The sequence below is a fragment of the Rhamphochromis sp. 'chilingali' genome (genome assembly GCF_963969265.1).
Source record: "Rhamphochromis sp. 'chilingali' genome assembly, chromosome: 6".
Classification (NCBI taxonomy): Eukaryota; Metazoa; Chordata; class Actinopteri; order Cichliformes; family Cichlidae; genus Rhamphochromis; species Rhamphochromis sp. 'chilingali'.
In genome coordinates this window covers 2,489,049-2,515,869 of record NC_137933.1, presented here as the reverse complement: position 1 = coordinate 2,515,869, position 26,821 = coordinate 2,489,049, and the positions used below count along the sequence as shown (strand labels likewise).

The window sequence follows — 26,821 nt, the reverse complement described above, 5'->3', positions numbered from 1 at the left end:
GAATGTATGAAGAAATATAAATAAATATATACACAATAACAGCAGCTGTACAAGTATTAACCGGAAATGAAGAATGTAGTGACCAGTGTTGTGCGATCCACATTATGTCCTGTGCAGTGCAAATATGCTTAAAGTGATTTAAGTGATGAAGTGAAAACAATGTCCAGAAAGTCCAGTGTGTGTGTAAGAACTGTATGTGTGGGTCAGGACTGTGTGGTGGTGTGATTGAGAGACCGTATCGCCTGCGGGAAGAAGCTCCTCCTCAGTCTCTCTGTGTTGGTCTTCAGGGAGCGGAATCGCTTTCCTGACCTCAGCAGAGAGAACAGTCTGTTGTTGGGATGGCTGAGGTCCTTCACGATCTTCCTGGCCTTGGTCCAGCACCGCCTGCTGTAGATTGAGTGCAGGTCAGGGAGCTCGGAGCGGATGGTGCGCTCAGCTGACCGCACAACCCTCTGTAGAGCTCGTCTGTCCTGCATGGTGCTGTTCCCGAACCAGGTTAAGATGTTTCCCGCCAGGATGCTCTCTATGGTGCACGAGTAAAAGTTCCTGAGCACCTTGGAGGGCAGTTGGAAGTCTCTCAAGCGTCTGAGGTGGTAGAGACGCTGCAATGGCTGCAATCACAGCATTGTAAGATGCTGAAAGACGTACCCTTAGCTCCACTCCTTGATTCAGAGATTTCCCTTTTCATGTAAATGGCCTCCTTTACTCCGCGCTCAAACCAACATTCGTCCCTGTCCAGGATGTGTACATCCTCATCACTGAAAGAGTGTCCACTGGCCTGTAGGTGTAAACAGATTGCAGAGTCCTGGCTAGAGTTAGCTTTTCTGTGTTGTGCCATTCGCTTCCCCAGAGGTTTTTTGGTTTCCCCGATGTATAAATATCTGGGAAGGAACCTAAAGAAAGCTCCAGCTGATCCAGGAGAGAAGGACAACTACTAATTGAAAACCCTTAGTGATCCCATAGTGTCTGGAGTATCGGCACAGTTGAGGTGCATTTTTTCTAAACACAGCACATCTGTGGCTTTTAAACCCCAAAACACGCTGCACCAAAAATTGATCCACCCCAAGGATCGGGTCCCCCGACACAAACAGAGTAATATAGTGTATGAAGTGCCAGAAGGATTGCCAGGATTTATACATTGGGGAAACCAAACCAAACCAAACAACCTCTGGCTAAGCAGATTTAATGTTCCTATATTGCCACAGTGGGTCCTCCTGCTGCATGACAATTTCCAGCCTCATGTGGCAAGACTATGCAGATATTTCCTGGAGAATGAAGGAATCGATACCATTGACTTCCTGCTTCCTCTGGAATATTATGCTTTTGGTCCATCTGATGGCGCCAGATTGCACTTTAGACTATCCAGGAAGTCAGTGATGCCCTGCTCGAAATCTGGGAGGAATCCCTGAGGATATCATCCATTGTCTCATTAAGAGCATGACCAGACATTGGAAGGCACGAATACAAGTGTGTGGAAGCCATAGAGTTGTACTGAAATTTCTGCAGAATGATTTAGCCTGGAACATATTTTTTTTGTTTCACTTTCATTTTTGGCATGTCTTTGAATGCAGCCCTTTGTAGGTTGAACATTTTCATCAAATGATACGACATCCTTTTATTCTCAACACATCACCCAATATCTACATAGGAATGATTTTTTTCCCTCACTTAAAGTATTCCTTTAATTTGCTTGACCAGTTTACAATATACAGTATATAGGTAATCCGATCAGAAATAACAACAATAAGTAAATAAATAAATAAATAAATATAGATAACAATTATACTTGAAATGTTGAAAGACAAGAGCTAAACATATTAAAAATGTGCGTCTTCATTTACTTGGGTTTGAGTTTTAAGTTATTCAAACACTCACAGTAAGGTTGAGTTTTAAGAGTATTTTTGTGATAGCAGCTTTGACCTGTAATGGTACAGAACAGAATGACGCTGTCAGGGTGAGGCCTGTACCATAAATGATAATTAAAAGTGACATGGCATCGAAATCAGCTGACCACGAAGACTGTCATGAAGCCCTTTGTCTCTGTGGCCGTGAGCTACTGTGCGTTACTGCTGATGGTTTTGAGCACATGGGCACTCGGAGAAAACACACGGAACATACTGACCAGACAAACGAAAATCAGACAACTAGAGAAGCAGACAGGCAGATAGAGAGATAGACAGGTCTCAGCGTCATAGCCCGGGGCTGGGGCTCTGTACGGGGTTGACAGTGAACACACTGCCGCTTGCAGGATTCACTCGCTGCAGGACGAGGCGGGCGGAGGCATGGAAATCGTTGCATGCCACTGTCTCTTTTCACGTTAACGTTACCGCCACGGCATTGACCATACTGCTTTTGCTTGAAATGAAGCTCAGTTGGATTGTTGTGTAACCGCACAGAGAAAAGGAGGCCTTTCGCTATACTGGTGAGCGAGCTTTTTTTCCCTAGCTAGCGTTAGTCAGCTGTAGCTAGCAAGCTAACACACTCGGCGCTGATGATACAGCAGATAAGCCAGGCTGATACTGGCCGAAATAGCTCACCTCTCACAAACCTGTGCTTTATGTACAGCTATGGATGCTCATAACTAGGTTGTTACCCCCCGTTACACCCGCGCATGAAGATGTCACGTTTAGGTATTTTAACCTTTGGCTAACTGAGGGTCGTCAAGAAAGTTAGCTACAATCGCCGACAGTAGCAGCGGTCGATAGTTGTTTCTGTTTTGTTTTGTTTTGCCTCGTCTCAAAACTAACCACTAACATGTAGCTTGTGGTTTGACGCAAGCGCTAGCAGTGCTGCTAAGCTTACTGCCATTTCTGTTACTTTGACAGCCCTCTGCAGTGCTGTCACTTTGTGAAACTATTAGCTGCTGGTGATTATCATTGCAGAAAAACAGCCTTTCCAATCTGACACAAGAAACAAGTTACTAAACCGCTCGTCATTCAAGCCAGCGGTGTCACACCTAAGTATCATCCGGCGGGTAGCTGTTTGTTAACCTTAGAAGCTACAATAAAGCAGCGTTAACACGGCCGTTGCTCTATGTTAACGGTATCTGAACATCTAAGTGCTGTCTGCATGTTCACCACGATTACATGACCTGACACTGGTTATCTACACTACAGCAGAAAACTTTATAAAATTCACGTAACCCTTCACGTGTGTCTTAGTTAGCATACATTTCGAAGCTTTCTAATCTTAAAAATGTAAAGAAATGACCATGTAAATCAAATATAATGAAAAAATGCCATACTGCAATGAAATATACCGTGACGACATTCCAGAATTGTAGCTTATTTAGTTTCTGATTCATGTTTCAACACAGATCAGCTGCAGCCTTTAAACCACAGAGATCTGAAGCAAATATTGATTCTCTTGCCACATTGCTGGGAAACACTGGATCCTAGCCATTGTGGATGTTATGCTGACATGAACCAGGCCACTCCCTGACATCAGTGCCCCCCCCTGCAGACAACACAAAACTGCCCACGATGGGCTTGAGGAACATAATAACCAAAAGCTTTCTTTAAATTCCTCAGATCCCCATCTGTTCTAAAGCAGTATAGGATGCACTAGGCTGCTCAGTCCAAAAGACCAAGCCGCAAAACACGACCCAGCTACAGTAAGATGGAACCATGATGCAGTATAGTAGATGTTTGTATTGCTATTTAATTCTCGATTTCAGAATAATTGCAGCCCTAATTATAACAGAACACCTTTATAGTCTATTTGTCTGACCTTTTGCAGCTTTATACGCCCTCTAGAACCCTTCGATCAAGTGATCATTTATGCAAGTCTAGAATGGTTCATAGAGGGGATCAGGCGTTTGTGGTTGTGGCGCCGAAAATGTGGAACGATCGACCTCTCCGCATTAGAAAGGCCCCAACTATCACTCTTTATAAATTTCATCTTAAAACATATTTTTTCTCTTTGGCTTTTGATACTGCATGAGAGTTACCAATTCTTTTTATCCTAATTTTCTTTTAATGTTCTTACCCGTTGTTGATGTTAATGTCACTATTTAATTATTACTTTGTACAGCACTTTGGTCAACTCTCTGTTGTTATTAAATGTGCTTTATAAATAAATAAATGGGAGATAGTGTTTCAAACATGTCAGGCTGACTTTATTCTCAAATGTACAACTAAACTTCACAAACAGCAGTAGTGATGAATGCAATCAATGTCCAATTTATTATTTTACAATGGGTCATATCAACACGACTGTTCTCTGATAGCTGTTCTATAAGAGGGTACATATATAAATTTAATCGAAACAGATTTAATGTTAACGTTTTGCCCACTCCGTGTTTTCAGGACTGATGGCTCCAGAGTAACATGCCATGGCTTTAATGATCCCCCCTGTGAAACTGAAATGGCTGGAGCACCTGAACAGCTCATGGATTACCGAGGACAGCGAGTCCATAGCCACACGGGAGGGAGTTTCTGTGCTCTACTCAAAGCTGCTGGCCAACAAAGAGGTTGTACTGCTGCCCCAGCAGGTGCTGTGTCTGAAGGGCCCCCAGCTCCCAGACTTTGAGCGCGAGTCCCTCTCTAGTGATGAGCAGGAGCACTACCTGGATGCTCTGCTCAGCAGCCAATTGGCGTTGGCCAAGATGGTGTGCTCCGATTCCCCGTTTGCTGCCGCTCTGCGGAAACGTGTGCTGGTGCTTCAACGCGTCTTCTACGCGCTTTCCAACAAGTATCATGACAAGGGCAAGGTTAAGCAGCACCAGCACTCACTGGAGAACAACTCGGGTTCGGCAGATCTGCACTCTGTCAGTGAGCGGCCACGGTCCAGCACTGACGCCCTCATTGAGATGGGTGTTCGCACTGGCCTGAGCCTTCTCTTTGCTCTGCTGCGCCAGAGCTGGATGATGCCTACTGCACCGAACCCAGGTGGAAATCCTGGGAGCAACATAAACTTGTGTAATGATGTCATTCACACAGCCATTGATGTTGTTAGCTCCCTGCCAGCACTCTCTCTTGCCAATGAGAGCAAGATCCCACCAATGGGACTGGACTGCCTGTCCCAGGTTACCACCTTTCTGAAGGGAGTGACAATGCCAAATTCTGGGGCAGATATTTTAGGGCGGCGGCTGGCCTCAGAACTACTACTGGGGTTGGCTTCACAGAGGGGTTCTCTGCGCTACTTGCTGGAGTGGATTGAGATGGCTTTGGCTGCGTCAGCTGTGGTCAGTACGATGGAGCAGAATAAGTTGCTACAGAACCAAGAAGGCCTCATTAGCTATGATTGTTTCATGAACATCCTCATGCAGATGAGGCGCTCTTTGGTAAGTAAATGTTAACAATGTACCTATTAATTTTTAGTATTATAAATCCAGTCAGAACTGGTAATATATGCATGTCATTCCTCATCTCTACAAGAAATGGTATTCTGCAACAGTTTGAGTGTTATTAAGTGCAGTGTCCATGCTTTGAAGCTTTGAGTGTTCTCATCATTGAATTGTCTTCTTCCAGGGTTCCTCAGCAGATCGTAGCCAGTGGCGAGAACCCACACGGACCTCTGATGGCTTGTGTTCATTATATGAGGCGGCACTCTGTCTTTTTGAAGAAGTAAGCAAGCACTTTTTTTTCTTTTAAGAAATTGTATTATTGCGCCAAAAATAGCACCTTATAATGGCAGTAACTAAATTGTTTACTTTTGGTGTTGAGTTGGGTAGTTCTGTTCCACTCTGGCAAAAATATTCATATTTAATACTGAAATCCTGAGTGAAAAGAAAGCAACTGGACTTCAGGCTCCTCAACCTTCACTCACATCTTGTGTCAGGTGACCTCAAGTAGGCATGGAAATCAAGAACCGCAGCAGTTCAGTTCCTTGGAATTGTTCGTTTTCCCATTGATTGTGCTTTTTGGTCCTACTTGCACTTGTGCTACAATCAACTGATTTCAATTCGTGTGTCAGAGGAAGAAAATAGTGGCGCAGTCTATAGCTGGATATGGACATTACTTTAATTTTAATTGCAAAAAAGGACGAGAGCACGAAAGTATAGTGGATACTGCACCCAGGACAGAGTCGACTGCATAGCACAACTTCGGCTCTTTGCAAGCATCCGCACAGACAGAATGCTAATGCTAATGCTAAGCTCGCCAGGAACCCAGAGTGGTGTTCAAGCTGAGTAAATGTCAACACCCGCCCAGCAGTCAGACCCTGAACTTCAACAGGTAACAAAAGAAGTAATTATCAGCCAGGCTCAGATCCTCAGTTTCTGTCTGCTTATTTTTCTGCAGTAGAATCACTGTGGCAGTCGCTTTGAGCTGTTTTCATCTTTATTTGTGTTCATACCGAGAGAAAGATCACATGTGTGTCTTCATTAGAATGAGGATTTTTGTTGGTGTGTGGAACTGTAGCCTGTAGGTTTATGAATTACTTTCTCTGGTCGGTAATTAAGTAATGTACTGTATTACTTTTGAGAAAAGTAATGAGTAATGTATAATTCATTGTTTTGTTTTTTTGTTTTGTTTTTGAGTAACGACTCGAATGGTGATCACAGCAAAGAGGGGAAATATCTCAAAATATGCACAAACATTTAACCATACAGCACGCATTTACTTTGAACAAATGTAATATCTTTAAAATGTTGCTTAGAGATGTTGGTGACTCTCAGTGGGGCCAATGAGAACCTAATGTGAATCTAATGTGAAGTGATATTAATAATGCAATCAGAATCTATAAATTCAGTTCCCATTCCTACTCAACGGGTCACATGATAGGATGACTTTGAAAGCAGGGCTTCCATAGTGTCGTGTTAACTGCTTCACATGATATGAGAAGTTTCTAGACTGAGAGGAGACACAAACCCAGCCACAGGGTAGTGTCAGCTGGTGCACTCCTGATGCCACTCCCACTCCTGGGTTAGTGGGAGGGTTGTTCCAGGGAGAGCCTAAAATCTGTGCCAGATCTGATGTGGTGCCCCTCAAGCAGCCGAAAGTACTGCTAATGATTTTGTGGATTTATTGTAGTCAATATCATACAGTGAACACAACATGGGAGTCTTTTTATTGTACAGCAGAAATAAACATGTTTATAGCCTGGTGAAATAAAACAGCTTTGGTCTCTGTCACCCTTCTTCATAACAACTACCAACAACATACTCTGTTTATTAATTCATGAATCTGGATACCGGAGTGCTGCCACAGGAAGCTGTAGTTGTTTTGTAGCGCTGGTGCCTTTTGGAGTATTTTTAATGGAATTAAAATGCTTCTTGCTGACTTAGTTTTGGGGACTGAAATTCATGTACTGTTGATTAAGTGAATTTCTTACAGTTAACTAGCACAGAGCTGTGCCATATTACCAAAATCTTATATCCCGATATAAGTGGTTTCTTGTCCCGATAGCAATATATATATTAAAAAAAAGCCTGTACATCGATTGCAGAGGGTTCAGTCTCTCATGAAGAAATGATCCTTTATTAAATGGCATACCATGGACCAAAACCTCTTCTAACGTTTGACTCTGTGGTTTATTTTGAGAAGCTGACGGCTCTTTTTTGCTGCTTATTCGATATATCATCATCAGATATATTTCGTCTTATCGCACAGCCCTAAACTAGCAGCTGTATGTCTGTGTTTATGGCTGCATCTTCCACTACAGCAGCTAGCACTCCACTTTATCAAAGATGGTAACTTGTAGCTCCAAAGCACTTAACATACCAATTACTGAAGTGCTGATGGTGACGTCACTGTGACTGAAAGCAGGCTGCTGGTGCATTGGATTTGTAACTGAGAGTATTAACTGTAAAACAGAATGCACAACAATATTTTTATCACTGTATTGTTTTGATTTAACCAAATTCTAACACGACTAATTGTGAAAGTTTACTTAGCGAAAGAAATGAGTCATGCTCTTGATAGAAACACAATGCCAAGAGGTCAAGTGACACAGAGCTCTGATGAACTACCAGGAAAACTAAATCTCTGATGGACCCTTATTTAAGGAGAAAAATCTGGTACTTAAAAGCATTGTTGCCATATTTTCTACTATACCATTAAGCAACAAAAGCTGACTATTTAATACAGTTTGGGTATTTTGTAACCGTTCGGCTGGATTACTGTGATTCTCTTTATTTTGGGGTGAGTCGATCTTCTGTTTTTCGACTGCAGTTAGTCCAGAATGCTGCTGCACGCCTTTTAACTGGCACTCGTAGATACGAGCATATCACCCCAGTTTTATATTCACTTCATTGGCTGCCCGTGCATTTTAGGATCCATTTTAAGCTGCTTTTATTTGTTTTTAAATGTTTGTCCAATGCTGCCCCTCAAATCAAATCAAATCACTTTTATTGTCACATCACATGTGCAGGCACACTGGCACAGCACATGTGATGTGAAATTCTTGTGTGCGAGCCCCACAAGCAACAGAGATGTGCAAACACAACAACACAAACGAGCAAAATACAAGAATGGCCAACCTGAAACTAATAAATATATGTACAATATATAATAGTGTATGCATTTCTGGATGTGTATACTAAATATTTTCCTACGTGTGTGTGTGTGTGTGTGTGTGTGTGTGTATACACATTTTTACAAATTAAATAGTAAAAAAAAAAAAAAAAAAAAAATAATAATAATAATAATAAAATATATAAAATATACAGAGTTGAATATGTGCAAAACAAGTGGCATTTATATACAGTGTGGAGTGCAAATGTTGAAGTTTCAGTAGTGAAGCTGAGGTGTCTATGACGTGTTCAGCAGTCTGATGGCCTGATGGAAAAAGCTGTCTCTCAGTCTGCTGGTACGGGACCGGATGCTGCCCTCTGTACCTCTCTGAGCTTCTTCATCCATACATACCTTCACGGTCCCTCAGGTCGGCAGACCAGCTCCTCCTGAGCGTGCCCAGGACTAATCGTGAGCTCAGAGGGGATCGGGCGTTTGCTGTGGCAGCACCAAAATTGTGGAATGAGTTGCCTTTACATGTTAGACAGGCACCTTCCTTATCTGTTTTTAAATCACGTCTTAAAATATATTTATTTACCTTGGCTTTCAGCACAGCAGGACTTGTTGATGTCTCTTAATATGTTTCTTATTAATTATATTATTTTTAATTTTAAGATATTTTACATGTAATTTAAACTGTTTCCTCTCTGTTTTATATTTGTAGCACTTTGGTCAACATTGTTGGATGTAAAGTGCGTTATAAATAAAGATGCTATGCTATTTTTAAATTAAAAGTGATCTGGCAATACAACTGGAAACGTTAAACTTAAGCTTAACACATTTCTGTGTTTGCAAGTTAGTTCAAAACTGCCTTTCATTTCTTCCTTTTGGTGCTGAGATGTCAACAGCAGACCAGTAACCACCATCACCGGGTTGGTTAGTTGCAGATAATTGACTTGCATTAGTTTATGTTAGCGAATAAGCGAAAGAACAGATAACTCACTGGAAAACAGGGAACAAAACTGTGTGGCTGTAGCTCGAGAGTAGAGCAGATCATCTGTGGTTCAATCCCTAGGTGCTCTGGCCTTCATGGCAAATATCTTTAGGCAACATACTAACATGAGTTGTTTTCCGTTCTTCGTGAAAGTTGGATAGAAAGCACTTGCATAGAAAACAGTGCTTGTGTGAATCGGTGAAGCTCCGTAAAGCGGTTTGAGTGTTCAGATAGAGTAGAAAATTGCTTTATAAGAACTGCTAATGGTGATGTCACTGTGACTGAAAGCCGTGCTGCAGCCAAGCAAAGCATGGGTTACTTGTGGACGTACCTTCAACTGACCAATAGAAGCAAAGCAGGAGGGAACAGGAGAAAAATTCAAAGATCAAAACAAGTATAAAAAGCACAGACAGTGGTTGCAGAGGACAGGGTTTATTGTTTTTAACACTCAGGTCTTTGTATGTTATAACTTCGCTCTTCTCCACGGCTGGCTGATGGACCAGCAAAAGCTGAAGTGGTTCAGAGACCAATTATACCATGTACAACTGGGAGTTACACCCTGAGGCAGCAAAAGTACATTTTTGTGTGTCTGGGCTTTATGCCAGACTGTTAGAAGCAGTTGAGCTAGCTTAAAATCAGTGGACAAAAGCGCTAACTGGTAGTAGCTAGCTCAACTCAGCAGAGGTGTTCTTATTGAAGTGAACAGCATATGAACTTGGGTTGCAAGACGGACCTCAAATATGTCATTACAGATCATCTGCCTTAAAGCCAGGGGGCGTGGGGGGACAGTATCCCGTACTACATATGTTTTACCGACAGAATCAACTGAAAGGGGAAGTGGAACAAGTTATGAAGTTGATGTACGTACGAGGAATTCCTGTGAGCGTAAAGCTCAGGCTTTGCTCTCAACGTTTGAAAGGGAGAGCCCATGAGAAGAAAGGACTATTATTGTTAGCTGTGAATCATCTAAATAACAATAATAATAATAAAAGTAAAGCTTACTCTAGAAGAGTTTCAGCATAAAGCTATGCAGCTGGAAATAAGTATCATGGCTCCTCTTTTTGTTTTCTCCCAGGTATGTCGAATGGCATCGGACTACTCTCGCACTTGTGTTAGCCCGGACAGCATACAGACTGGCGAGACACCTGTGGTGTCGGAAACCTGTGAAGTGTATGTGTGGGGCAGCAACAGCAGCCACCAGCTAGTGGAGGGAACACAAGAGAAGATACTGCAGCCCAAGCTGGCTTCGAGTTTCGCAGATGCACAAACAGTAAGAGCAAACCTTTCTACTGTAAAACTTCATAATTCTTCAACTCTGTTCTTTGTAGAAAGTTAAGAAACCTATCATCAGCTTCAAATGGCAAACTGGATGTTGTCTTTTAAAGAGGCATTACTTTTACTGATCACAAAAATGGTTCGATGTAAGATTTCACTGGTTTTCTCACAGAGATTAAAACTGTATTTGTTATTGAGACAGGGACGGTACTTTAGAGATGATGGAGTGAACATGATTCTGATTTTACTTCCAACTTGGCTTGTTTATGTTTTGGGAAACAAATGACTGAAACATGAGAAGCTTGTAGAACTCTGAGACCCGGTTTCTTTTTGTTTGTGTTCTAATTTTTTTTATTCTGATTATAGTTTTACTGAGTTTAATATTATAATTAATTTCATATTGTAATATTTCCCAACAAGACTTAACTGGGCAGGCTGCCCAGTTACGTGACATTTAAATTATAATTTATTTTCATCTGACTGAGAGAAAAACACAATCTATGAGTGTACAATCTCTCGTTTTGGAAGTTCAGTTGCTGTTAGCCTGGTAGTTCTGGTCCTCAGTGTGACTCAGCTGTCTCCAGTCTCACAGAGACTCCAGTGCCAACATCTTGGACTGCAGCTTTTAGCAGCAGGCTATGTTAGACTCCACTGTGAGTTCAACGGCCACGCAGCTCTGATGCAGCAGAGCAGGAGCAGAGCAAGTTCAAACACGAAACAACAGTTTGTTGCAGTTTCCCCGTCTCTCTAATCTAAGAATCTCTGAGATCCTGCAGTGGTATATCACAAGAACGGTGGTAAAGACCAGTCAGCTGTTCCGCACTGCATGTGCCAAGTAACAAAAATCGAAAATGTGGTGTCACTTTTGGCACGAGATGCTGTTTGCGATGGAGCGATGGCAGATTGAAACTGTTACTGTCTGTTTAGAGAAGGTTGGCTTAAACTGAAGCATGGCTGATGGGTAGTGCCTTGTCATATTTTCCAGCATCAAACCGTAGCACTCACTAACTCGCTCAGTAATAGTTGCAGAATGGTGTTGAGTAAGCCTGCAGCCTTTCACCACAGAGGCAAAACTTCTTCGCTATTCTCTTCAGATTGAGGCAGGCCAGTACTGCACCTTTGTGATCTCCTCGGATGGGTCTGTGCGGGCCTGCGGGAAGGGCAGTTATGGCCGTCTAGGCCTCGGAGACTCCAACAACCAGTCGACCCTCAAAAAGTTGACCTTTGAACCCCACCGTGCCATCAAAAAGGTGTCATCATCCAAGGGATCAGACGGCCACACACTGGCCTTCACCACAGAGGGTGAGGTGTTCAGCTGGGGAGACGGTGATTATGGCAAACTGGGCCATGGGAACAGCTCAACACAGAAGTACCCAAAACTTATCCAGGGGCCGCTGCAGGGGAAGGTAGGATGTATACACTTTCACTCATGTAGTACAATAAAGCAGCAGTGAAATCTAGACGGTCCAAATATGATGTGTCTATTTTCTCCACTTCTAGAAACTGTCAAATTCATACAGAGTCCTGTGCTAGTAGATGACGATTTAACAGTTCTCGTGGTGAATTATCTTGTTGGTGTTCTCCTGTACCACATAGAAAACACACAGTCTTTTGAGTGTTTCCTGGCATCGGCAAACATTACAATGCGTTTGTATGCTTTGTCAGGTGGTGGTGTGTGTGTCTGCTGGCTACAGACACAGTGCTGCAGTCAGTGAAGATGGAGAGCTGTACACATGGGGAGAAGGAGACTTTGGAAGATTAGGTATGTTGTCGAGCTACAGTCCATTCATTTCCACCTTTTCTGTGAAGTAATGTGCAGATCCATCCAGTTTTCTGAGCATCAAAATATCCATGCAGATGATTACTCTCTGTTCCAGTTGGTATATTTTCTAAATGACAGACGATGGGCGTCACGGGAGTGCAGGGTTATCTGCTGCTTTTCATTTGTGTTGCAGAATTTCCATTTGTAAATAGCCTGACCCTTTTTATTATGTGTGAATGCAGGTCACGGTGACAGCAACAGCCGCAACATTCCTACCCTGGTCAAAGACATCAGCAATGTTGGAGAGGTGTCATGCGGAAGCTCCCACACTATTGCTCTGTCAAAGGATGGACGCACTGTCTGGTCATTTGGGGGAGGGGACAATGGTGTGTACCTTCATTTGTCAAATAGACTTCAGAACTAAGGGTATAAATGTGGACATCTGCATTGGCACTTCTGTGGGACAAATAATGCCAAAGGTCAGAGAATGGCCAGTTGAATGGATGCTTTGGGCTGATAGGAATGCAATATTCATTCAAATAACCAGTCAGTACAACCAGGGTCTGCAGAAGAGCTTGACTGCACAACTTGCTAAACATAGAGTCAGATTGTCTACAGCAACTGGACAAAGATAGGTTCAGAATAACACAAACGTACAGAGTGATCCTGCCTTGTACCAGTCGTTTAAGCTGAAGGTGGTGGTTTAATTATGTGGGGGATATTTTTTGGCACACTTTGGGCCCTACAGTACCAACTGAGAATGCTACTGTTAGGTGTCCATTTCTTTATTACCACAGTTTACCCATTTTTCTCATGACTGCTACATGAAGGATGATGTACTACATCGCAAAGCACAGGTCATCTCACCCTGGTTTCTCAAACACAACAGTGACTTCACTGATCTCAGATCTTAAACCAGTAGAGCAACTTTGGGATGTTGTGGAACAGAAAATTCGCATTAAGGATGTTTTGCTGACAAATCTGCAGTAAATCCATGATGTTTGCTGTAACTAATGAAGTGGCCAGTATGTGTAAACTGCAAATAAGTTCATTTAAGAATGTTCATTCTGTGTCTTGCAGGGAAACTGGGTCATGGCGATACTAATCGAGTCTACAAACCAAAAGTAGTGGAGGCCCTGCAGGGCATGTTCATCAGAAAAGTGTGTGCAGGAAGCCAGTCATCTCTTGCATTAACTTCTACAGGACAGGTAGGACATGATTTGTGTTTCCGCTAACCAAGAGTTATAAAAAGTCTGCAATACAGTAATCTTAGTTTTAAGCATTAAAATATCTGTAAAATTATTTTGATCGATCTTAAAATTATAAAGTCAATCATTATAGAAGTGCTTAAACATGATCCCCGCCCCCTCTCAGAGGGGGAAATTTCTACTTCTCAAGGCCTTAACCAATATGAAATCAGAACTCACTCGTGTAATATATGCAGTTTTGCCACAAACCACAAAGCAAATACATAGGGCTGCACGATTAATCGTTAGAAAATCGCGATCTCGATTCATACTTATGTGCGATCTCATTTCCAAATGACAACGATTTAAAAAAAAAAAAAGAAAAAAAAAAAGACGAAGACGATTGTACCGTATTTTGATCCGGGACGTAATCTGCATGAAAACAAGCACTCACTCTTCCTGCTCAACAAATGACGAGGGCGGAGCCTTATACCACGTGATACAGAAGCTGTGCCGTGTGATGCTAAAATTAGCAGGAAAAAACAACGGAGAGCACGTCAGGGATGACGAGAAAGTGACAGGAGAAAATCCGTCCCGGTCAACCACCCAAACATCAATAACGGGAACCTTATACAGCGCTTCCCTATACACGTCGAACTCCCGCAGGCACAAAGACATTACGGAGGCTATCACTTATCACCTAAGTAATAAATTTGGCCCGCAGCCTAATTACATTTGGCCCACGAAGCCAAACCAAATTACTATTAGAGCTGGCCTACTGGTATTATACAGCTAATATATATATTGTTTAGTATTAAGCTTTGCTTGTTCCATATTCAGTTTTCCAGCAAAACTTGTTTGAGTCCATAAGAAAAGATTCATTCTTATATCTGGAGGAAGATTTTTTTTTCAATAAATATTAATGTTAGCCCACGACTTTGTTCCAGTTTTGAATTTTGGCCCACTGTGTATTTGAGTTTGACACCCCTGACCTAGACAAACGCTACACAGTGCCGTCCCGCAACTATTTTTCTATTGTTGCACTACCTGCTCTATACACGCAGCGTCGAGCAACGGTGGAGACGGAATTACAAGCAGTACAACATTTTGCGGGAACAACAAAACGTGAGACATTTGTTGTTTTTATGTTTATTTATTGTTTTTATGTTCAGTCGCAACTGTTACGAAGTTGATGTGCAGTTAATAAGTGCAATAAATATTTATACTGGAAAAGAAAATCGTGAGAGAATCGTGATCTCAATTCTAAACCAAACTAGAAAGCGAAAATTTCAGAAGAAATTTTAAGTGTGCCTATGCCGCTGCCAATGAGTGTAGTTTGCCATTCATACGGCTACAAAAAAAAAAATCCAAATAAGGGTAGACAGGCCGTACTACTGCTGGCATACCACTAGAGTGAGCCAACACACCACAAATTAAGTTTCACTTTCGTTTGAAGTTAAGTTTCACTTTCCTTCCCATTCATTTCAATGGGCAAAAACTTGCATTAAAATATTCATATTTAAAAAAACTATAGAACTAATAAACACCAAAAGTCATAGCACACCATTCCAGCTCCAGCCGCACAAAATGAAAAAGGAAAATAATAATAATAATAAGAATAATAATAAATCCGAGAAACAGTAATAAGTGTGCCTTTTGGCATAGGCACACTTAAAAATCATGATTCTCATTTTATGCAAAATCGTGCAGCCCTACAAATACACTCATACTGGGTGGGTCCTGTGGCTCAACCTGTAAGATGAGTTTAGAAGAGAGTGCACCGTTTTGTTGAACGACTAATTCAACTTGTCTACACGAGAAACGAACAAAGTTCAGAGGTCAGAAGAAGTTCAAACTGCTATCAATGGAAATAGAAAATGTCTGGAAAGTGCCACTCCTGGTCCTTATTTGGACAGTTATTCTTGAAGCATCAAATCATTTTCATTTCATTACACCTTCATGTTCAAGTTGTTGAATCTGAATTTTTCCTAATGCTTCAAAAGTTTCCCCGACATAACGTTTTAAAAATCGTTGTTCCTTTGCAGCTTGTACACTTGCCATGGCGCTATATTTTTTGTGTTTATAGCAACAAAGCCCTGCGTGGCTAACGCTGCACTAATATTCATCAAAAAGCTTGCAGGTATTTAACCTGCGAGTTCGTGTGTACCACAGGACAGAGGTGCACATCACAGGTCTGCAGGCCTGACAGCTGGAGGTGTATCACTGTTTTCCACTTGGTGACAGCATTTAGGCATTCTGCCTATTTTCAACGTGTTTAATCAAATTAAACACGCTGAAAATATTGTTGCCATTTTTAAAAGATGCCCTAAAATGTATTCAAAAGGATCTTAAAACATCTTGAAATTAACTTGTTTCAAGCTGCTTAGATCCTTGAAACTTATGGACATTTATCCCAAAGAGGGAATTTCGTGCAGCTGTTTATGTATTCCTACTGAACAGACAGCTGGTTGGACACAGTTCAATATTTAAGGTCGAGATTTGTTACATAATATTGTTCTTCCAGTTATTTGTCTCTGAGGTGCCGCTTCACTGCCCAGGACAGAAAGCTGTGCTGATGCTGATCCCGCTCTTGTTTTCAGGTGTACGCTTGGGGCTGCGGTGCTTGTCTAGGCTGTGGTTCCTCTGAGGCCACCGCACTCAGACCTAAACTTATTGAGGAGCTGGCTACCACCAGAGTAGTGGACATCTCCATAGGGGACAGCCACTGCCTGGCCCTGTCACATGGTACTACTTTTCTCTTTTTGTGCGCTTGCTGTCTGGGATCAGAGTTAAAATACTCAAACTGTCTCTGTCAGTCAGTTTTTTTGCTGACACAGAAAATTTTTGTGTTTGTTGAGGGCTGTTGCAAGCAGCCTGATGTAATAGCAAATCTGCAGACCTTGTCAATTTAGGGTAATATGTAACTTCCAGCTTGAGATATGACATATCTGTTTCGATCGTGTTGTGCTTAATCCCGATGCAGACAATGAAGTATATGCATGGGGCAACAACTCTATGGGTCAGTGTGGGCAGGGGAACTCCACAGGGCCAATCACCAAACCCAAGAAGGTCATCGGCCTGGATGGAGTCGCCATTCAGCAGATCTCAGCTGGCACCTCTCACAGCCTGGCCTGGACTGCCCTGCCCAGAGACAGGTCAGCTACCGCAACAGTTACCACGAACTGATCCCATCATGATGATTTTCTCTCTGGAAATATTCACGTGGGACTGCAGGCAAGAGCTGATGTTGCAAGACCACCAGAATTTGTTTTTCAGCTACTAGGAAGCACGAGTCAAAGGGCAGTAACTACACGTGAAAAGTACTGAAACTGCAAAACCAACACACTGATCTTGTGATTCAGAGTAAAGGTTACAGTGGTGGGTTTTATTGCAGTCACTCAGCAATCAGTCTCCAAAAATGCACCGAAAAACACAAATCAAAACAAATACCCTGATACTGTGAGCATCCTCAGAGGTCCTACCTCTCAGCCTGGGAGATGAGTTTAGAAGAGAAGCACTGTGATTCAGCCTTTTTGTTAAATATGTAATTCAAGGTCTTTAAGGATATGCACTTCCAGGAACAGCTGAAAAAGGCCAACAGGCGTCAACGAGGGTGACGGCGTGAGAGAACTGCTGTTTAACAAACACATTTAGGTGTTGATTGATTAAAAGCATACATGTGAGATACATACAAATGTGGTTATCACAGTTATTGTTTGGATTTTGGTTTCACAGGCCTTTATGTTTATGACATCGACACAACACTTTACTGTAGATCAAAGTAATTTACTGTACCTTACATACTTTACTAATATTTACTTATTACTTCTTTCTAGGCAAGTAGTAGCTTGGCACCGGCCCTACTGCGTTGACCTAGAAGAAAGCACATTCTCTCATTTGCGCTCCTTCCTTGAACGATACTGTGAAGGCATCAACAGCGAGGTCCCTCCTCTTCCCTTCCCCTCATCCAGGTGAGCCTGTTAGCCACCAGCCTTCACTGGTGTTATAAACCCTCCTGGGCTTGCTGTATAGTCTTTCTTGCACTTAGTGAAATCATATGTGACCAATCAGAATGTAACCTTGCCAAGTTCCATCCATCCATCCATCCATCTTCATCCGCTTTATCCGAGGCCGGGTCGCGGGGGCAGCAGCCTAAGCAAAGAGGCCCAGACCTCTCTCTCCCCAGCCACCTCCTCCAGCTTATCCGGGGGAATACCAAGGCGTTCCCACACCAGCCAAGAGATATAATCTCTCCAGCGTGTCCTGGGTCTGCCCCGGGGCCTCCTCCCGGTGGGACATGCCTGGAACACCTCAGGAGGCGCCCAGGGGGCATCCTTGTCAGATGCCCGAACCACCTCAGCTGGCTCCTTTCGATGTGGAGCAGCAGCGGCTCTACTCTGAGCCCCTCCCGGATGGCCGAACTTCTCACCCTATCTCTAAGGGAGAGGCCAGCCACCCTTTGGAGGAAGCTCATTTCTGCCGCTTGTATACGCGATCTCGTTCTTTCGGTCACTAACCACAGCTCGTGGCCATAGGTGAGGGTAGGGACGTAGATCGACCGGTAAATTGAGAGCTTCGCTTTTACACTCAGCTCCCTCTTCACCACGACGGACCGGTGCAGCGTCCGCATTACTGCAGCTGCAGCCCCAATCCGTCTGTCGATCTCCGGCTCCCTTCTCCCATCACTCGCGAACAAGACCCCGAGATACTTGAACTCCTCCACTTGGGGCAGGAACTCATCCCCGACCCGGAGTGGGCACTCCACCCTTTTCCGGCTGAGAACCATGGCCTCAGATTTGGAGGTGCTGATCCTCATTCCCGCTGCTTCACACTCGGCTGCGAACCGTTCCAGTGCGAGCTGGAGGCCCTCACCCGATGAAGCCAACAGAACCACATCATCCGCAAAAATCAGAGATGAGATTCTGAGGCCACCAAAGCGAAAGCCCTCCGCCACTTGGCTGCGCCTAGAAATCCTGTCCATAAAAATTATGAACAGAACCGAAGACAAAGGGCAGCCCTGGCGGAGCCCATCACCCACCGGGAACGAGTCCGACTTATTGCCGGCAATGTGAACCAAGCTCTTGCAACGGTCGTATAGGGATCGAATGGCCCGTAGCAATGGGCCAGACACCCCATATTCCCGCAACACCTCCCACAGGACACCCCGAGGGACACGGTCGAATGCCTTCTCCAAGTCCACAAAACACATGTAGACTGGTTGGGCAAACTCCTATGCACCCTCAAGTATCCTCGAGAGGATAAAGAGCTGGTCCAGTGTTCCGCGACCAGGACGAAAACTGCATTGTTCCTCCTGTATCCGAGGTTCGACTAGCGGACGAACTCTCCTTTCCAGCACCCTGGCATAGACTTTCCCAGGGAGGCTGAGGAGTGTGATCCCCCTGTAGTTGGAACACACCCTCCGGTCCCCCTTCTTAAAGATGGGGACCACCACCTCGGTCTGCCAGTCCACAGGTACTGCCCCTGATCTCCACGCAACATTGCAGAGGCGTGTCAACCAGGACAGCCCTACAACGTCAGAATCTCTTTGAGGCAGTCCGAAAGTCTTTTTCCATGGCCTCTCCGAATTCCTCCCACACCCGAGTTTTTGCTTCAGCCACTGCCCGAGCCGCATTCCGCTTGGCCTGTCGATACCTGTCGGCTGCCTCCGGAGTCCCACAGGCTAACCAAGCCCGATAGGACTCCTTCTTCAGCCTGGTGGCTCCCTTCACCTGTGGTGTCCACCATTTGGTTCGGGGATTACCACCACGGCAGGCACCAACCACCTTGCGGCCGCAGCTCAATGCAGCAGCTTCGGCAATGGAGACGCTGAACATGGTCCATTCGGACTCAATGTCCCCAGTCTCCCTCGGAATGCTGTTGAAGCTCTGCCGGAGGTGTGTGTTGAAGATCTCTCCGGACTGGGGCCTCTGCTAGACGTTCCCAGCACACCCTCACTACGCGTTTAGGTGCACCAGGTCTGTCCAGCGTCCTCCCCCACCACCTGATCCAACTAACCACCAGGTGGTGATCAGTTGACAGCTCAGCCCCTCTCTTTACCCGAGTGTCCAGAACATATGGTCGCAGGTCTGGTGATACGATTACAAAATCGATCATCGACCTACGGCCTAGAGCGTCCTGGTGCCACGTGCACTTATGGACACTCTTATGTTCGAACAGGGTGTTCGTTATGGCCAAACTGTGATTAGCACAGAAGTCCAATAACAAAGCACCGCTCGGGTTCAGATCAGGGAGGCCGTTCCTCCCAATCACGCCCCTCCAGGTCTCGCTGTCGTTACCCACATGAGCATTGAAGTCTCCCAGCAGGACAACAGAGTCTCCAGGTGGAGCACCTTCCAGCACCCCCCCCAGGGACTCTAAGAAGGCTGGGTACTCCGAACTGCCACTCGGCGCATAAGCGCAGATGACAGTCAGGACCCGTTCCCCGACCCTAAGGCGCAGGGAACAAACCCTCTCGTCCACCGGGAAAAACCCCAACGTACCGGCAGCAAGCCGAGGGGATATTAGGATACCCACCCCAGCCCGCCGCCTCTCACCAGGGGCAACTCCAGACTGAGACAGAGTCCAGCCCCTCTCCAGGAGACTGGTTCCAGAGCCCAAGCCATGCGTAGAGGCGAGCCCGACTATATCTAGCCGGTACCTCTCAACCTCACGCACTAACTCAGGTTCCTTCCCCACCAGAGAAGTGACATTCCATGTCCCTATTGCCAGTCTTGGCAGCCGGGGGTCAGTTCGCCAGGGCCTCCGCTCCTGGCCGCCACCCGGCACACAATGCACCCGACCCCTATGGGCCTGCGGGAGGATGGGCCCATGTCTCCTCTTCAGGCTGTGCCCGGCTGGGCCCCATGGACTAAGGCCCGGCCACCAGACGCTCGCCCTCGGGCACCCTCCCTGGGCCTGGCTCCAGGGCGAGGCCCCGGTAACCCTATCCCGGGCAGGGTAAACTGTTCCCTCGATATTCTTTTCATAAGGGTCTTCTGAATCGCTCTTTGTCTGGTCCCTCACCCAGGACCAATTTGCCATGGGAGACCCTACCAGGGGGCAAAAGCCCCCAGACAACATAGCCCCTGGGATCCCTGGGACACACAAACCCCTCCACCACGATAAGGTAGCGATTCAAGGAGGAGACCTTGCCAAGTTCTGGATTAAAAATGTTTTTAAATTTATTTGAAGGGAGCATCACAACTTCCTCAAGCTGTGCCTTCGGCTTCTGTCCAATCATCTGGCGCTGGCCCTGGCGGGGGGCGTAGCAACGAGTATTTTGGGCCGGCAGGCCAGGCCACTGAGGAACCTCCTTTTCAGACTGATGGACTCCTCTGTGCCAGACGAGATTCAGGAGGTAAAAGATGCTTTTCGGATAATTGTTATCAACAGAGTAATATTCAGACTGAACTCATAACAGAAATAAGTCATGAAGGATTATGGGAGGTGATCAGAATGAAACCTAAAACTGACTTTAAAATACTTTCTTCCTTCAGGCAGTGATTGAGACTCTGTCTGTGGGGGCAACCATGTTGCTGCCACCACTGAGGGAGAGGATGGAGCTTCTTCACTCTCTGCTACCTCAGGGTCCGGACAGATGGGAGAGTCTCTCCAAAGGACAGGTACCCGATGCTACATACTGTGTAGATGGAGCTGCGCAGGATTCGTTGCTTGATGCTTTAAACAGCCTGTAAAGAAGAGGAACAGAACCTGTTTTTTTTTAAATAAAATCTAATGATTATCAGGAACAAATCCATCAGTGCCATGTAGATACAAGCATGCAGGCTGAGGAATAGACGTAGCTGTGGACAGGATTCAGAAAGAAATCACACACTAAACTCTGAAACATGGGTAACTTATCTTAGTAATGTTGTCTTTTATGTTAAATAGCGTAATAATTTCAGAGGGGAGTCACAGAAGACCAAAAGGGAAATTAGTGGTGGGCAGCAATGGCATCGATTTACATTGCCCTCATATATTCTCACTTACTCAGGTGTGAAAGATGAATTTGCTGATTGGTTCATGTCTCTGTTGCCTGCATTGCTCAGGAATGTTTGTATTTTGTGTCACAGAGGATGCAGCTCGACATAATCCTGACCAGCCTCCAGGACCACACCCACGTGGCCTCACTCCTGGGTTACAGCTCTCCTGCTGATGGCCCAGAGGTACTTTCATCTGGCCCTGCCTTTACAGCTCTCCCAGAGCCTGCCTACGGCACCACCACAGGCCACCCCGACACTCACCTGGCCGAGATTCTCATGAAGACGCTGCTCAGGAACCTTGGCTTTTATACTGTAAGTTAATACCGAGAAATGAACACACTGCACACTGAATGCTAGTTAGACTGCCTCTGGCTGTACTTTTCCTCTTGAGTCTTCTGACTCAATTATCCACATCATTCTGTTTTCTGCTCTCGCAAAGCCACAAATGGAACTCTGACATCCAGACGAACAAAACAAAACTAGAAACTACTTGGATGAAATAACTTTTTTTCAATTCAATTCATTTTTATTTATACAGCACCAAATCACAACAACAGTCGGCTTGAGACTGTTGTGTATATGAGATTTCTATCAGAGCGTGGGAGCACTGCGATATCAGACTCCTGTGTATGATCTGTACATGTACATGGTTTTGAAAATAAAGCTGACTTTGACAGTTGTAGACTAGTGTTAAATAAATGGAACTGAACCCACAGATGTTTGTGTTTGTATGTTTGTGCTGTACAGGATCAGGCTTTCGGTGAGCTGGAGAAGAACAGTGATAAGCTGCAGCAGGGCACATCCTCCTCTGACAGCAGCCAGCCGGCTCACCTGCACCAACTTCTCTGCTCGCTGCAGAAGCAACTTCTAGCATATTGCCACATCAACTCTCTTACTGAGGTACGGCTGCGCTCCTCTTTTTTAGAATAATTAGAGTGTGTAAACACATTTGTTTTGATTCTTGATGCTTAATGACTTAGAAAATAGTTTTCACACTACCAAAACATGGCAGGATGACGGGATGGGGGATTACAACACAATTTCATAGCCTCACAGTGTTTTATTTGAAGACGTTTTTTATTTCCGATTGCACTTTAATTTCAGATCATACATGGTTGTTGTAATGAGGATTAAAATGGCTTTAAACTCTCAGGCACGTTGGTTTTGTTTGTCTGAGAGCAAACTGAATTCTCTATCAGTGAACAGGAGAGGTGTAAAATGTGCTTGGTACCCCGCATCTTTCTTTCGTTCCTTCTGCATTGCATGCTGGGAGTGTGGCGGTGGAGCGTGTGATGAGTCTGACTGAGAGATCGAGGACTTGTTTCTAACTTTACTTTTCTGAATTGATTAAATTAAGCATTACTGACTTTTTTTGAGTGTGCAAAATCGCCAAAATGGACTTCTCTAAACTCATGAGACAACATGGTTTTAAGATCATACCTAGTTGTCCTTGCTCAGTAGAGGAGTGTAGTCTGGCAGTGGGTGAACTCAGCGCTGTGGTCATCTTTGTTGACAGTGTGGAGAACGCAAATAAAGCAAATAAATCGGAAAGATGATTTTATGTCTTTAAGTCACTGGTGGGTTCTTGGCAAAACTGAAATCAACGAATTTTGTCAGCAGTGTACTGTCATTGTCTCATCGGTAGGGATGGGTATTGATAAGATTTTAACGATTCCGATTCCATTTTCGATTCTGTTTAACGATTCGATTCTTTATCGATTCTCTTATCGATTCTTTTTTTTTTTTTAAAAAGGAGAACACTAAGGTCGATTAGCTTAGAACTGTGTTTTATATCTTCTCTTTGAACAAGATAGAAATTTAGGAGTAACATGGCCTTACAAACCCAACAGTGAGATCTTAAGAGAGCCACAGCCTACGGCTCTTCAATGGGGTGTCACAGGGTCCCCAGGAAAAAAAATGTATATGTAAAATAATAAAATAAATATTCTCCTGTAGCAATAACAAAGTTTAACATAAATTATTCTGTAGCAATTACACAAGAATATCCAGTAATGTCCTGCCTACAATTAAACACATTCACTTACCAAAGTGAAATCGGGGGCATCTGCTGTGGCAAATGGGTGCAAGCCTTTGACCACAAACTTAGACACTGCTCGGTGACATTCGTCTATCCTGGCCTGAAAGGAGACGCTACCGGTAGACTGCAGCGAGACCTGCCAGCATCTGAGCCAGACTCTGTCTCTCTCATCATGGTTATCTAAATGCAACGCACAGTAATAGCAGGTTTTGTAATAAGGTAAATCGAGCTAACATAATATGCAATGCTAATTGATTAGTTACCTGCAGTATTAACGGGAGAGGACGTGGAAACGCTACCGCTGCTGCTGGGTTGAGCTTCGCTAGTCCAGAGCGGATCAAAAACACAACATTCGTTGAAAGCAATCGCGTGTTTTTTGAGCAAATGCTTTTGCATATTCGTAGTGTTTCCTCCCTTTGATGAAATCTCTACTTTGCAAGTATTGCACGTTGCCCTGTTGTCATCCTTTCTCATAAAGTGTAACCAAACTTTTGAGCGTTTGTGCCGCTCAGGCGCCGTGTTTCCTACTGGGTAAAAGACGCTACTCAACGTGATGACGTCATTCGGGGCGACTGGAATCGATAAGGGAATCGTTTTTAAAAGTGGCAAACGATTCCAAGGAATTGAAACAGTGGGAACCGGTTCTCAACAAGAACCGGTTTTCGATACCCATCCCTACTCATCGGCCAAATCTCTGAGAGATCTGGAGACTGACATAGTGGAGCTGGAGGTGTCTGCAAATTTTACAGGAAACCGAGTTTGGTTTGAGAACCTCAAATCTAAAAAAGCCTTGCCGGGCTCTGGAGCACAGGGGGCTCAGGTTTGTTGCAGATTTCAAAATCTTTCTCTGATGGATGCTCCTACGAAGGTTTTCTTTTCTCTGGAAAAAAGAAAGGACAGAGCAAGGTCTGACCTTTGTGACGATGTCATGGAGGTTTTTGAGGAGAGCTTCACTGAAGGCTCAGAGACCTCAGAGCTGCAGGAGAGCAGTTCTAACGCTGTTACCAAAGAAAGGTGATTTCCAGGATATTAAGAAGGGGCGGCCTGGCAAACAGACTGAAGAAGGTGATGGATCTGGGCCCTATTTCAGGAAGCCGGTTTAGAAAACTCAGCGTGAAAAACGATACTCAGGGTTGAGTAACCCCGAACTGTCCAACTCGGAATATTCGGTTTGAGAAAGGCTGATAACAATTAGTGCAGTCAACGCGGAGTTGCTTTAACCCCAAATTAAGCGCGCGCACGAGGATACATAAAGCCCTGATTAGTGGAGCACAGATTAAGCGAGTCACCATGGAGACGGAGGGAAAGAAGGCGCGGTCAATGTATTTCACAGCGCTTGAGGCCGAAATTCTGATGGCAGCATATGCCGATAACGTGCAAATTTTGCGGAAAAAAAGTAACAGCCTCAGCTGCAAAAGAAAGGGAGCATGCATGGCAAAACAAAGCCGACAGAGTCAATGCGTGAGTGTTAATTTAAACATTGATCTAGGGATTTCCACCCATTTAACACGTTATTTTATCATATTTTATTTTATTTTTTATTTCATACATTTTATTTTGTGATGTGATGTGAGCGCAGGTGCAACCCAACAGGCCCCAAACGTTCCTGGCAGCAAGTAAAAATGAAATATAAAAATATAGTCCAAACAGGTAAGGTGTAATTGTATTATGAGCCATAGTGCTTGGTCTGTTTGTCCTATATAAATCAATTGCAGTTAGAGGCTACATTAATTTCCCCTCTGTAAGCACTTATTGAAATTATCTGAGCACATTACAAGTACATATTTGCTTACTCTGTATGCTCAAATGTGACCCGTTATAGCCAACAGAAAAAAAGCGGAGGCCTGAAAAACAGGTGGGGGTCCTCCACCACCACCACTCACAGAGGCTGAGCAGTTGGCTTCCACATTTGTGATAATGTTGGCAGCATCACATATGATCTTCACAGTGCAGAGAACACAAATTAGCATCCATTACTATAATGAAATAATTTGTTAGTTTGAAATGCTACAGGGAACTATGTACCTGTACATTAATGCTGTGGAAAGACTTCCTGTTCACATAGTCTCCTTCATTTACTGAAGGAGCAATGATTGGAATGTGAGTGCCATCTATACAGCCAATCACGCCTGGGAACCGTGAGAATAAATGTAAAATTTAAGTAGTAGTTCAAGTATCACCACATCATGAATTAAGTTTCGTTCATCCTGATACCTGCAATTTTGTGGAATCCCTCTTTGATAAATCTTGTGGGTCTGTGACCGGGGAACACCACAAACGAGTACAGGAGACGTTTCAGTGCAACTGTAACATTCCTGACTGCCCGACAGACGGTAGCCTTGGAAACGTGTTCAGCGTCACCAATATTATACAGAAAGCTCCCGTTTGCAAAAAACCGAAGTGCAATACAAATAATATGTACAGAACTGAGAGCATGTCCGCGATGTGTCACATGAGCAATATTAGGCCTGAGGATGTTATTCAAATAAATTATAGATTGTGCTGAAAAACTGTAACGTTCACACAGGAAATCATCAGGAAATTATAAAATGTCCAAACGCGCTCTAATCACTTTCCCGGCGGAGAGCTCTGCGGAGAATTTGGGCTTCAACATCTACTGGCTCTTCAAGGAAGGAGCACGCCATGTCTGACACTTCCTACAGTCAGGTTTCCGACAAAGAGGCGGAGAAAGTCGGGGTTAGTTGAAGTAAACCTGCTAGGGGGCAGGTTAGCTTCACGGAGTGTGTCGTCATAGTAACTCACTCAGAATTAATCTAAACTCGCTTTGTGAAACCGAAAACCCAGAGTTTTCGTTAACTCAGGGTATACTTACTCAGAGTTTGCACTAAACCGGCTTCCTGAAATAGGGCCCTGGTTGTCCACCAAACACAAACATACTGCGTGCCAGACAGGTCTATTGTTGATAAGAGGGGACTCAAAACACATCCTTGTGGAGACCCGGTGCTGAGTGTGATGGTGCTGGACCGGTGGGGGCCGAGTCTGACAGACTGTGGTCTATTTGTCAGGAAGTCCTTGATCCAGAGGCAGATGGGGGTGGAGAGTCCCAGGTGAGACAGTTTCTGGACCAGGATCTCCGGGATGATATGATTGAATGCTGAGCTGAAGTCCAGGAAGAGCATTCTCACATAGCTTCCTCGGTGATCCAGGTGACTCAGCGCAGTGTGGAGCG

At 44.3% G+C, this 26,821-nt stretch overlaps 1 protein-coding gene across 9 annotated transcripts in view; it reads left to right on the top strand.

The window, feature by feature from the left end:
- Positions 1 to 2,099: 2,099 nt before the first annotated feature.
- The window catches only part of herc1 (HECT and RLD domain containing E3 ubiquitin protein ligase family member 1), a 97,808-nt gene continuing 73,086 nt past the window's right edge, over positions 2,100 to 26,821 (top strand). For all 9 annotated transcript variants that reach the window (XM_080885251.1, XM_080885253.1, XM_080885257.1 and 6 more), the window contains exons 1-15: positions 2,100 to 2,422; positions 4,308 to 5,284; positions 5,472 to 5,567; positions 10,463 to 10,657; positions 11,757 to 12,068; positions 12,328 to 12,424; positions 12,667 to 12,810; positions 13,505 to 13,632; positions 16,212 to 16,356; positions 16,595 to 16,766; positions 17,448 to 17,582; positions 20,803 to 20,968; positions 21,108 to 21,233; positions 21,684 to 21,905; positions 22,341 to 22,493. In XM_080885251.1, coding sequence (XP_080741377.1) covers positions 4,334 to 5,284; positions 5,472 to 5,567; positions 10,463 to 10,657; positions 11,757 to 12,068; positions 12,328 to 12,424; positions 12,667 to 12,810; positions 13,505 to 13,632; positions 16,212 to 16,356; positions 16,595 to 16,766; positions 17,448 to 17,582; positions 20,803 to 20,968; positions 21,108 to 21,233; positions 21,684 to 21,905; positions 22,341 to 22,493 — 3,042 coding nt within the window. In that variant the 5' untranslated portion in view covers positions 2,100 to 2,422; positions 4,308 to 4,333. The remainder of the gene's footprint in view (positions 2,423 to 4,307; positions 5,285 to 5,471; positions 5,568 to 10,462; positions 10,658 to 11,756; positions 12,069 to 12,327; positions 12,425 to 12,666; positions 12,811 to 13,504; positions 13,633 to 16,211; positions 16,357 to 16,594; positions 16,767 to 17,447; positions 17,583 to 20,802; positions 20,969 to 21,107; positions 21,234 to 21,683; positions 21,906 to 22,340; positions 22,494 to 26,821) is intronic.